Source organism: Melozone crissalis, unplaced genomic scaffold (assembly GCF_028551555.1).
Source record: "Melozone crissalis strain CALT ecotype California unplaced genomic scaffold, PUWL_Pcris_2 ptg000014l_1, whole genome shotgun sequence".
NCBI classification, from domain to species: domain Eukaryota; kingdom Metazoa; phylum Chordata; class Aves; order Passeriformes; family Passerellidae; genus Melozone; species Melozone crissalis.
Window position 1 is genome coordinate 3,866,993 of NW_026535792.1, and position 13,388 is coordinate 3,880,380.

Below are 13,388 nucleotides of genomic sequence, written 5' to 3' on the forward strand. Positions count from 1 at the left end.
CTGACAGACAATTAGCTGAAATCTTGTTGAATAATTGCTTTTGTCTCCCTCTGTTTGCTAGCAATAATATTTTTAATGTGCATTTCTGAGGCGGATTGAAGGTTCTGGCTGTAATGAAAATGAAATGACTACATACCAGTCCAGACATGAATTCATTTAATTTTATTGAAGCCAGAACCTTTGTTCGCCTTCTCACATACAAACTCACACAATGAGTTGACCTTGGGTTCTGCTCTGCAGAAATATTCCCCACCCTTTACACAAGTGCTCAGGCCTGTCCAAACATGTGTGTGCCAAGCCAAGTTGTTCAGCAGAGAAACAGTCAGTGTGCACAACCTTGTTTTGTTTGGGTCTGTTGGATGTGGGGACCGGATTGTTTTTTTTTTCTGGTTTGTGGCTCTTTGGGAATGCTAATGGCTGTCTGCTTTCCTGCCCTTGCAATATCTGTTTGCCATTTTGCTGTCTCCTAAGTTGGTCATTTGGCACTCGTGACCTAACCCAGCAGATCAAAGGCTTTCAGAGGGCAGGCTGCATGAATGCTTCCCTCTCCATCACCAATGCCCTTATTTTCCCTGTCTCCTCCTTCACCTCAAAACTTTGTCTGTGTGTTCCAAACAAACCTTTCTACCAAATGTGTGAGAGCCCAGTGGCCACCTCCGGGCCACCATTAGCTAACAGTAACCTTGTGCTGTTTGATGGGAAACAGGGACAAAGTGGCCTTTGTTCCAAAGGTTGGTTTGTTTATTTTATTTTATTTCAAATGCCTGTGGGCTGTGACTCTCCTAATGTGTTTCCCAGGGACAAGGTGAAGAATGGCTTCATGGTTTCTTTATTTACAGTGCCTTTAGACATGACAAGTTTTTGTCATCTTCTCAACACAAAATTAGGAGCTCGGACATAAATCACTCAGCTCCTGGGATTGCTGCACAGCACTCTCCTCAGGATTTATAGGAGACAGACTATATGAGATAATAATATACTTAAAAGAACACTTGCAACATGCAGGGATTCTTAAAGACCTCATGAGAAAAATTTTATCCCTTAGAACGTATGGTGCAATTCTGCTGGAATTTGACATCTCTGTTGGGTTGGCAGCTAACAATAGGACCGGGGATATACTCAATTTTTTGGCTCATGACAAAAAGAGTAACTACCCATCATGTGTTACAAATATTGAAAGGTTATAAACACCACCACAACCCATCTTCTTCCAACAATGTGCTGGAACATGTGTTTGAAGTTAAGCATGCTCTTTGGTTAAGCAGGAGTGAACCAAGCTTAATCAAGATGTGAATGGGTGGTTATGTAGCTACACACTTTTGTTGTATGGCTCAGTCTGTGAGACGTGGATTCTTGCTAAATGGTGAGCTTGACAAAGCAGGGTCTAGAATTAAAATTAGTCATGTATGCTGTGCTGGATTGGCATCCAGAAAAGAGAGTGGTAAAAGTCAGGCCTGTCCAGTGTCAGTGAAAGGTGCTGGGCACCAACCGGAGGAGCAGAAATAGACCCCAGTTTAAGACAGCTGTGGGAATGTGAAAAAAAAATAAAAATAAAAGGATCTGTTAAGTAGAAGTCTTTTGTTGGAATTTAGGAACAGGCATTCAACAGGACATTGATAAAACTATGAAACTGTCTTAGTGAAGTGATGAAAGCTTCACATCTCAAAACACTGAAAACTAGACTGAGTCAGGTCCACTAGGAAGTAGTAAGAAAGATAAACTGAGAAGTCTTGATGAGACTTAAGCAACAAAGTATGAAAATCTAACCATTTTCTGTTGTAAAGGCCTGGGTATCCATTTGTATTTAACCTGCCATGTGCTCAAAAGCAGCATAAAATCTTCATAAATATTTTCTAGAAATTAAAATAAATCCATGAGGTTTTTCTATGGAGACCCTCTCCTATATGTAGGTCGTTGGGGAACTGATGTTGGTTATTCATTTCAGATCTGAGTGCTTATACTGTAAAGTAGTTTGAAGTTCTATTTTTAGGGTATTCTGCATGCAGCAATAGGACCCTAGGTTGGTTAGGGTGAACATCAAAATTTTGGATACTGAATGTCTGTACTTAATCAATTCTCTCTTGACTCCAGTTTGAGTTTGCGATTTGTGATTGCAAAATAAATCCTTTCATTCTGTGTTTTGGGGTTATTTTGGACAATTTTCACTGAGAACTAGTTTTAATACTTCGGAGGCTTATGCTTGTGTCTGTATTTTGTCCACATGTAGAGCATGATGTCATGACCCCGTGATTTCAGTTAACTGACTTTATGTGTTTGTTAGCAAGGACTGTCCTTGAGTGAAACCCGTGGTTTAACACTGATAGTGGCAGTTCAAGTGATGGAATAGAAGCACTACATGTGTGATAAATTATCACTCAGTAGAAATGGAGTGACTTACAAAGGAGCTCTTACAGTGCTTTTTTAAAATGCACCACTCAGTTGGTTTTTTTAAGGGAGTATACTGACATTACATTCAGAATATTTATATCTCTTTGGTTTTAGACCAAAGAGATATAAATCTTAAATCTTTGCAGTGAGCTTTCCTATATACATTGCCTGTGTACCAAGATAGTGTGATGAAGAATCAGACTCTGGAAAAGACTCTGGTGAGACCTGTCAGCCACGTTAGGCAGGTCCTCTCCATTTCATGGAAAAATCATCCTCCTGGAAAGTGATTTACTGTCTGTGCAAATACACTTCAGCTGGGATCATCCTCACAGCCTGTGGAAAGGTACCAGGGCGGTGGATGTGGCTGAAATCATACAGCAGTTAGTGCAGCAATACCAATTTTGTTTGTAAATGGATGTGTTTTTCCCTCTCTGTTTTCAGGGAGCCTGTGTGGTGGTACAACCAGTCAGTGTTACCTGCTGCCAGTTTTGGACACTATATTTGTCCAGAGAAAGTACAGAAGAGGTGGCCTAGGGATGAAAATGTTGCATGATTTCTGTCAGTCTTTCCTGGCTGAGGATGCCTTGGGGATCAGCTGCCCTATTTCTGCTGCCATGTATCAAGGTAAATCCTTTGATGTGGACACGTTAGGTAAGGGTCATGTATAATGTATAATTTTCAATATGGTCTTGGGAAGATTGTCCTCACTGTGTAAGAGTTCAGTGCCCTTGTCTGAACTGAACTGTTGTTTGCCTGCAAATGGTTCTTTTCTGGAGCCATCTGGAATTTCCTGTGGAACGGTAGGCCAATATTTATGTAAGACAACAAGAAGCACAAAACTCATGGTGCCTGTTTGACAGTTTGTGTTCCTAGAACTGCTCTCTCTCAGAACTATGTCATTGCCCTAGACAGGGACTTACACATTTTATTTGACACCACAGGGAAAAGACTCAAGATCTTGACAAGACCATACTGTGCACATAATGCTCTGGTAGTTCTTGCATGTTTAAGAAATTACATTTAATAATCCAAATACCCAGGCTCTACTCAGTCATACAGTTACATCAGTACTTGTTTTGTATCAACTGTCTTTGAACATTTGTCACTTTTAAAAGATCACAAAGTAGTCATATATCTTCTCTGTCTTCAGGTCAAAACTCTGGTTTTGCTAGTAAAATTCACAGAAAAAAATCCGTGCTCATGCTATTTATAAAAGTGTCTTCTTTAGAAAAGTACTTTTTTCTGAGGTTGCTCTCTATGTGGTGCAGTCTTCACCATCATTTTTGGGGAGATGTTTTGATTGATTTACAGCTTTCCAGTTATTTTCTAATAAGTGTCAACAAAATTTTGGCCCCATCTGCTCTCTCTCTTGGTTATTATGTGCCCTTGAATGTATTCAAAAGCACCCGAGCAGGTACTGCTACTTCTGATTTCAGGAGGGAATAGTATTGACAGCATTCCTTCTCTTTTCCCAATAATATCCATTTTTCCTTTGGCAGACCTCAGGACTTTAGAAATCAGGAGGAGAAAGCTGCATTTCTTATGTGTTAACACTAGCAATGTATTGGAAGACTCTGCTTTTGTCTCAATTAAGTTTAGAGCTAGTAGTGAATAAATTTGACTTGCATCGTGTTTTAATTAGGTTTACTTTTATAAAAATACCAATACTGTTAGTTAAATTTTGAGCGTATTGAAGTCACTGTCTGTTTTTAATTTCATTGGAACTACATTTTCATGCTTTGACAAATGAATGCAACCTTTTAATCTCTGTACTGAAATCTCTGAAGCTGTGGACACTTTATTTAATATGGACATGGTATTTAAGATGCTGTAGAGGCCTAGAAGGAAGGAAAAAGCTGTGTGGCAGATACCTGGATTCTAGTATATATGTTAGTTTTAGTAGCTTTTATTGGAATGAATAATTTGGTCTGGATATCCTTGGATAAAATTAATGGCTGCGATCTGCTCATTAGTGTAAGGCAAATGTTTACATACTAGAATTAGGGTTTTTGTTTCGACATCCCATTGTTAAGCTCAACTGAATGTTGAAGATAAATGACCCATTCTGTAGTATGATGAACTACAATGGACAGAGAACGACAGTAATTTCGTTGTTTACAGATCACTATCTTAGAGCAGTTGATGCAACTGATAAGATGGTGATTAAGGGAAGTTGAAAAATGCCCTGTAAATGTTTTGAACTGTTTGTTCCACAGCGTAGGCCTCCTCTTGACACTGCACACATCCTAAGGATACCACTAAATAGAACCTACTTCAGTTTGATAACATAAGCAGACCTAAATTTTTGGGTGGTCAGTGTGTACTGACAGTGGTAGGAATCTGTGGCAATATGGTTTATAAAGGTGATTGTACACCTGTCACATGTATCCTGTAATTTTTCTGTTGGTTCTTCCCATTTCTTCTTTTCCACATCCAAAGAAATAAATGAACCTAACAATGGGGCCTAGGGTAGGTGTAGTGAAAAGGAGGATGACTTTGGGCCAAAACTAAACTGAAGCAAGAGCTTTTCTTTATAAACAGAAATTGAAGTAGCATTCTGAATGGCTAAAGCTGGAAGATAGAGGAGCACCTTTCCTTTCAGAGTAGTGAGGGTAAAAAACCCCACACTGCTGTGAAACCCACTGGTTGTCTGGACGTTGTTCTGTGCTGCAGTGCCAGTAGAGGGTGCTCAGCAAATCATTTCAAGTCTTATTTCTGCACTCACAAGGAAATAATCTAGATTGAAGCAGATGGTAGGATACACTCATGAGTATTTAGGCCATTTCACATAGACTTTTCCTAAAAGTCCCAGCTAAAACAAAGAGGAGGAAGACGAGAAGGGAGAAGAAAGATTTCTAAAGGAACTAATGAAAGCAGGTCTGAGAGAATTTCTGGGATAGAACCTGCTCCCTCTTCCAATATACTTTTCACTCATTCATACTTTTACCCCTTGGTTTCTTCTTTCAGTATGCCAGAAATTCCTGCAGGCTCATCCTGAGGAGCAGAAGCGACTGTGGGAAGTGGAAGCACCAGGAGATTGGAGCCAGCGACTGAATATCTGGTTAAAAATTCAGATGGAGTCATCCCCTTCAGGAAGTGAGTTAAAACAAGCAGTGTGAACTTGTCTGTGTTATAGTTCTATAAAGATAAGAAATGTAACCAAGGGTTAGGTAGTGATCATGGAGAGGTGATGTCTCTGTTGTTTGCACATGGAGGCACTACTGAGTGTGCAGGCCAGTTTCCTCATCTTTTCGCAGTAAACAGGACAATTCTTAGAAATTATGAGGTAATGAAATGGAACCGCAGAGCATCTGAGAGATCCTGAACAAAGCACAGCCTTGGCATAAAGTGGCTGGAACTCCTGTTGCAGTGTGCTTAGAGCAGGGTAGAAGTTAGCCCAAAAAATCCCTGTTGCACAACACATTGTCTGGGTTATAGACAGGGGTTTGTTTCTCTGAAATTGTTATAAAGAAAAAATTTGTATGGCCAGTGGGCAGTGTGTTTAATTACCTTCAGTTGCTGCCAATACCATTCTTGGATGGAAACACAAAGGTTTTCATTATGGGTTTTGGAAGATTCCAAGTACTCTCCTACAGGGTAAATCCTTTTTGCTTGGGAGCATTTTCTGCCTGCTTCACAAAAGATAGCGACAGAATGGGGAAACCTTTTCATGGTTCATATGGGAATCTTGTTGATGTAATCTGTTCAGGTGGCTGGAGGACCCAGGCAGGCCCCTCTGCTGCATGCCCACAAGCTGTGATAAGCACTGGGTTCCAAAAAAAGGGCACACATTGTCTCTTTCTGGAAGTGCAGCAAATTTCTCCCATGCCTTCCCACATCCATCCTGTTCTGTTTTGGCTCGGGAACCTTCTGTTGAGACACCACGTTTCATCTTGTCTGCAGCACCCACAGGAGAGTTCAGTCAGACTTTAGCCCTAGGCTGGGTTCCTCTGAAGCCATTATATCTGTGTTCCTTGTGCTTTAAGCCAGCTAAACCTTTAATCTTGCTAAGTGAAGTTTATTAATGGCAACTGAACAGAACTACGATCAGATCAAAACTCAGCAGATCCTGGGGGAGAAGATGCTTTCTTTTTTCTTTCTTCTTTTTGCCATCTTCTAGAAAAACAAATTGATGAATGACCCAAAGAATGGGGAAATACCATTCCACCAGAATTGCTGTCAGTAAAAAATACACATGAGGCTGGGGAACTTTGCAGCTTTCCACTACCTAAAGAGGGACAATAAGAAAGGTGGGGATAAAGATTTTAGCTGGACCTGTTGCAACAAGACATGGGATAATGATTTTAAACTAGAAGAGGATAGATTTAGGCTAGATATAAGGAAATAAATTTTTGCTATGGGGGTGTTGAGGCCCTGGTGCAAGGTGCCCAGAGAAGCTGTGACAGCCCCATCACTGGAAGTGTCCAAGGTCAGGTTGGATGGGGCTTGGAGCAACGTGGTCTTGTAGAAGATGTCCCTGCTTGTTGCTGGGGATTGGATTAGATGACCTTTAGAAGTCTCTTCCAATCCAAACTATTCTATGATGCTATGATTCTATATTTAGGGGTGTCTCTTGGGAATAAGGTCTTCATTCCTACTTTCTCTGTTATGCAGAAAGCAAAACACAATGCAATTCAATATTGTCAGCTCCAATCAGGATCTATGGCAACAACTGTGAAAATAGACAAGTCTTATTCTGCTCTGATTTCTTAGATTCCTGTTGACATTTGCAATGCTGTGCAATGCTGTGTTTTGGAACAAAATTACTGAGAAGAAAAATTGAATATTTTGCTCATATTATGGATTTTTTTCCCCACACCAGTACTCAGGATTGAATACCATTTATGTTCTTGTAGGAATTCTGCAGTCATGCATATTCCAAAACAGGTTTCTGTAATCTTGAGGTCAGAATATTCAATTTTGCAAGGTGATGTGGCTGCATCTAGTGGCAGTTCATATAAACTGCAGCCCTCTGTTGAGGCTGATACTTCAATTTGGATGTGCACAGATACATAGGCATGTTCACACACACACACACTGTCTGCATATATATCTATTAAAATCAAGCTTTTTAGCATGTTGTCACACACAGCTGCAGTCATTCATTCTGAATTAATTCTTATTGTTTGAAAAATGTAGGAGATTTAGTTTCATCAAATAGTCTCAGCAACAGGAACATAATGACATTTCTCTTCTGGGGCTGATTGGAGGAACAGAAATCATTTCACATGGTTTGGTGTCATTTCACATGGTTTGGTCATGGTTGCTAAATCTACCAGGCAGTGAACAGAGCTGTTTGGAAGTAGTTTAGTAATATGCATAAAGCATGTAAATGTGAAGCTAATGCAGAACCAAGCAGGCTGAGAAGAATTAAAATAAATTTCAAGTGATTGCATATAATTCTTTATCAGAATTGGTCAGAGTACCTGTATTTTCTGGAGAAAGGGATATGGGTTTTCTAGGTGTAGGAGGAGAACAGATTATTTATTTAGCAGCACTTTCTAGATCCACAGACAATTTGTTTCTAGTATAGTTGTTCACCTTAGGTTTTTGTGGTAGTGTCATGGGGCCATCTGATTTGGTTAATTAACATAAACAAGGCAAGAGGGATTGTGGGTGAGAGTCAGGTGGCTTTTTCTGCTGGTTTTTTAAATGGAAATAGCTGTGCAAATATGATAATATTTTTCCTTTTTAATCTCTTTCTGTGGCAAAATATTTCCCCAATTTTCCAGAAGCTGAAGTGGGCTCTTGTACGGAGAAGACTATAACTACTAAACCCAGACAATTAGACCAGATGAATAAGGTACAGTAACAAATATGCCATCTTATGACTTTGTTTTCCATTGGTGCCTTTCTCCCTTTCTAAACAGTAATGTACCTGTGACAGTAAAATGAAACAAAGGAAAACACCTTACAATCAATAACAGTAATAATGTAGAATCATCACTGACTCTTCTGTCTTATCTATGGAAGATAAAATAGCAGAGATTGTAACAAGCAATACAATCTTTGACAAAATCAAGGATGAACACACTGTGTCTCCTTTATCCATAAACAGATGTTTGTCATTGTTTCATCACAGCTGTTTTATTGGAGTTGTTTTATCTCTTAAAAGAAAACAACTATTTATCTTACAACATAGAAAAGTAGAATTTAACTGTCTTAGATTGCACGGCAAGATGTAACCAGGTGTATTCTATCAACATCTGTTAAAACCAGGTAGGACAGTTTTTCTTTATCTCTTCCATGACCCATCCTCCCTCCAGGAGATATCTTCTGTTAATGGCCCATTTAGCCTCCCTGCATGACTGATAAGATTACATCATCCCATTGGGAGATGCTCTGCCCAGGGGGAGGAGCCAAGCATTCCCACCTGGATATAATCTGAGCTCTGGAGTACCACAGGCAGCCTTTTTCCACTGGATTCCCAGAGGAGGACTGGACACTTCTACGCCACCACTGGATCTTCAGAGGGGAACTCCACCCTTCTACAGGATCAGTGCTACAACAGAACCACACCTGTCACTCCAGGAGAGCTGCAGCCACCATTTATTTGGACTGCTGCCAGCACCCTGACCCACAGGGTGTCAGGTTGTATTCTGCCTTTGTCTGCTTGAGCAGTAATATTTTTTTTTTTGTGAGCAAATTATTTCCAAATTTTAAAGAACTGCTGCAGTTAAGGTTATAGTATCTAGTTAAGAACTTAAAATTAATTGCTGCAAATAATCTTGGGAGAAGAGGAGAGCTATGGGCCCAGGCAGCACGATGGCCTCTATGGAGCCTGGGAAGCAGCACATCCCCAAAGTGGCAAAGGTGAAAAACAAGGCAACTGCTGAAGTTCAGATCACAGCAGAGCAGCTTCTGAGAGAGGCAAAGGAGAGAGAGCTTGAGCTTCTCCCACCACCTCCGCAGCAGATGATCACAGATGTTGAAGAGCTAAATGACTATAAACTCCAGAAGAGGAAGACTTTTGAAGATAACATAAGAAAGAACAGGACTGTTATCAGTAACTGGATAAAGTACGCACAATGGGAGGAAAGCCTGAAGGAAATTCAGAGAGCCCGTTCCATTTACGAGCGTGCCCTGGATGTGGACTACAGGAGTGTCACCCTCTGGCTGAAATATGCTGAGATGGAGATGAAGAACCGCCAGGTCAACCATGCCAGGAACATCTGGGACCGGGCCATCACCGCCCTGCCCAGGGTGAGCCAGTTCTGGTACAAGTACACGTACATGGAGGAGATGCTGGGGAACGTTGCTGGGTCACGCCAGGTGTTTGAACGGTGGATGGAGTGGCAGCCAGAGGAGCAAGCCTGGCATTCCTACATCAACTTCGAGCTCAGATACAAAGAGGTGGACAGAGCACGAAGCATTTATGAGAGATTTGTCCTTGTTCACCCCAGTGTGAAGAACTGGATCAAGTATGCCCGCTTTGAGGAGAAGCACAGCTACTTAGCCCGTGCCAGGAAGGTGTATGAGAGGGCGGTGGAGTTCTTCGGGGAGGAGCACATGGATGAGCATTTGTATGTGGCATTTGCCAAGTTTGAGGAGAACCAGAAAGAATTTGAAAGAGTGAGGGTTATCTACAAGTATGCCTTGGATAGAATTCCAAAGCAGGATGCCCAGGATCTCCTCAAGAATTACACCATCTTTGAGAAGAAGTTTGGAGACAGGAGGGGAATTGAGGACATCATTGTCAGCAAGAGGAGATTCCAGTATGAGGAGGAGGTGAAGGCAAACCCCCACAACTACGACGCGTGGTTCGACTACCTGCGGCTGGTGGAGAGCGACATGGACGCCGAGACCGTGCGGGAGGTGTACGAGAGAGCCATCGCCAACGTACCCCCCATCCAGGAGAAATGCCACTGGAAGAGGTACATCTACCTCTGGATTAACTATGCACTCTATGAGGAGCTGGAGGCAAAGGATGCAGAGCGAACCAGACAGGTGTACCAGGCATGCCTTGAGCTCCTGCCCCACGAGAAGTTTACGCTTGCCAAGATGTGGCTGCTGTATGCACAGTTTGAAATTCGCCAGAAAAACCTCCTGCTTGCCAGAAGGGCTTTGGGGACATCCATAGGTAAATGTCCAAAAAACAAACTGTTCAAAGGTTACATTGAGCTGGAGTTACAGCTGCGTGAATTTGACCGTTGCCGGAAGTTGTATGAAAAGTTCCTGCAGTTTGCACCAGAAAACTGCACGTCCTGGATGAAGTTTGCTGAGCTAGAAACCATCCTTGGGGACATTGACCGTGCCAGGGCCATCTACGAGCTTGGTATCGACCAGCCCCGCCTGGACATGCCGGAGGTGCTTTGGAAATCCTACATTGACTTTGAGATGGAGCAAGAGGAGTATGAGAGGACCAGGAGGCTTTACCGGCGGCTGCTGCAGCGCACACAGCACAGCAAGGTGTGGATCAGCCTGGCCCAGTTTGAGCTGTTGGTGGGGCAGGAGGAGCGGCTGCAGCGCTGCCGGCGCATCTACGAGGAGGCCAGCGAGGCCATGTGCAGCTGCGAGGACAAGGAGGAGAGGGTCGTGCTGCTCGAGTCCTGGAGGAGCTTCGAGGAGGAGCATGGCACCCCTGCCACTAAGGAGAGGATAGACAAACTGATGCCTGAGAGAATAAAGAAGAGGAGAAAGCTGCAGGCTGAAGATGGGTCTGATACTGGATGGGAGGAGTGCTATGATTATATTTTCCCAGAAGACGCTGCCAATCAACCCAGCCTCAAACTCCTGGCTATGGCAAAGCTCTGGAAGAAGCAGCAGCAGGAGAGCGAAGTGGCAACCATGGATCCTGACAAGGATGTTGATGAAACCCAGACTTAATACCTTGCCTTTTCCCACCTCTTTCTTGGGCCATTGTATAGTATTCTCATTGGTGATAAATAAATGTATTTGGAGAGGTTTTTTTGTTTGTTTGTTGCTTTTTTGGTTTACTTTTTTTTGTTTGTTTTGTTTTACTAAAAACCAAACCCAAAAAAAAAAAAGAAAAAAAGATCAGAACCACAGTGGCCAAGCTGTGCCAGGGCTTGAGTCCTGCATTCTGGCCCCAATAACCCTGCAATGCTATAGGCTGGGGATGGTGTGGATGGGCAGCGCCCAGGCAGAAAGGGACCTGGGGGTACTGGTCAACAGCTGACTGAATACGAGCCAGCAGAGTGCCCTGGTGGCCAAGAAGGCCAATGGCTCCTGGCCTGTATCAGGGATGGTGTGGCCAGCAGGAGCAGGGACGTCATTCTGCCCCTGTGCTTGGCACTGGTGAAGCCACACTTTGAGTATTTTGTCCAGTTCTAGGCCCCTCAGTTTGGTAAGGACGTTGAGGCACTCAGCCACATCCAGAGGGGGCAACAAGGCTGTGGAGAAGGGCTGGGAGCACAAACCCTGTGAGGAACAGCTAGGGGTGCTCAGCCTGGAGAAAAGGAGACTCAGGGGTGACCTTATCATTCTCTACAACTTCCTGAAAGGTGGCTGTGGTTAGGTGGGGGTTGGTCTCTTTCTCCAAGCATCAACTGACAGAACTAGAGGATGCAGGCTTGAGCTGCATCAAGGGAAATGCAGGTTGGATATTAGGAAAAAGTTTTTCACAGAAAGAGTGATAAAGTTCTGGAATGGCCTGCCTGGGGAGGTGGGGAGGTGGTGTAGTCACCACCCCTGGATGTCTTTAAAAAAAGACTGGATGTGGCACTCAGTGCCATGGTTTAGTTGAGGTGTTTGGGCTGGGTTGGACTTGATGGTCTTGCAGGTCTCTTCCAACCTAATGAGTCTGTGAATTCTGTGTTTGCAAATGGAATAACTTTCTGAACTCCACTTGTCATCTTTTCTGTGCAGGAGCTTGAGTGTGGCTTCAGAATGAATAGGCCTAACTCTTTATTGTCCTAATTATTTTATCTCACTGCTGAGCTGCAGATCTGGCCGTATTTAGGTATTTTTAGCACCTAGGCCTAAAACAGGCAGTGAGGTTTAGATGAAGCCTAAGCCATGTATCTGAGAAAACAAATCACAGGAATGAAGCTTTTTCAAGTAATAAAGAAAATGGCAAGATGAGTGGAAGCAAAACAGAGAGCTGCAGGGGTTGTTTGCCCAGCACATTTTGGTTGCCACACAATTAAATCAGTTTGTTTCCCTCAGCCCTGAGTGTCCCAAGGGAGCTGTGGTGGCTCCAGCTCCTGTGGTGCACGCTCTTGTTGTGTGCTGTGGCCATGGCTCCAGAGCCCACCCAGCCAGACCAAGGCTCCCTGTGCTCCCAGTTTTCCTTATGCTGACACTTTGGGAAGGCAGGCAGAGCAGCAGGAATAAAGCTGTTCTAGACAAAAAATGCAGCTGAGTTTCGTGCCTTGCATGTTTATGGCAGCCGTGGCCAACAGAAAATGTTTGATGTCAGGATCAAGTCACTGTTTATTTTGTTTGTGTATAATTTGCTGATCATTGTGTCTTGGCTCTAATTTCAGGGTGTTGACTGCTTTCCTGGAGTTGGGCAAGTGGCAGGAGATGCCATGGAGAAAGAAGATGACAAAACAGCAGCAGGGACTCTCAACTCACAAGGTCCTGAAGAGGAGAACTTGGAACAAAGTGCAGGTGATACTCAGCAACATAAAGGACTCAGGAAAAGAGAATGTCCTGGGGACTTAGATGGAGAAAAGGCCACCAAACAATTTAAAACTACACCATAATTGCAAATTCAGAAACCAGCAAAATTCAGTATGATCTTAAAAGTTGTAATTGACTGTTCTTAATTTGTAACAATGGAGAAATTTCTCCAGGTATGATGAAATTTTTTTGCAGTACGTGTTCTTAATTTTATGTTTTGTTTAAAATAAAACTTTTGTTTACTAAGTGTGCTTTTCTTTTTCTTCTCACCAAGTAATTAAGTAGTAGCTGAGCCTAGTTATTTCCCTGCTCTGAAAAGATTTTATTGGATTGCATGAGGTGTCCAAAGGGGAATAATTGGAGGGCTTGTAGGTACTGATGTAAGAAGATATTTCTATGGAAACCACATCCTG

At 42.7% G+C, this 13,388-nt stretch overlaps 2 protein-coding genes across 2 annotated transcripts in view; both read left to right on the forward strand.

Moving 5' to 3' along the window:
• Window positions 1-13,159, forward strand: part of LOC128934885 (protein FAM169B-like) — a 39,508-nt gene extending 26,349 nt beyond the window's left edge. Inside the window, exons 6-9 of the mRNA XM_054272804.1 lie at window positions 2,830-3,012; window positions 5,356-5,484; window positions 8,121-8,191; window positions 12,837-13,159. Of these exons, the coding sequence (XP_054128779.1) occupies window positions 2,830-3,012; window positions 5,356-5,484; window positions 8,121-8,191; window positions 12,837-13,058 (605 nt within the window). The 3' untranslated portion in view covers window positions 13,059-13,159. The remainder of the gene's footprint in view (window positions 1-2,829; window positions 3,013-5,355; window positions 5,485-8,120; window positions 8,192-12,836) is intronic.
• On the forward strand, window positions 9,154-11,215 carry LOC128934884 (crooked neck-like protein 1). The gene has a single exon (XM_054272803.1). The coding sequence runs from the start codon at window positions 9,154-9,156 to the stop codon at window positions 11,212-11,214; it is 2,061 nt and encodes a 686-aa protein (XP_054128778.1). The 3' UTR covers window position 11,215.
• Window positions 13,160-13,388: the final 229 nt, after the last annotated feature.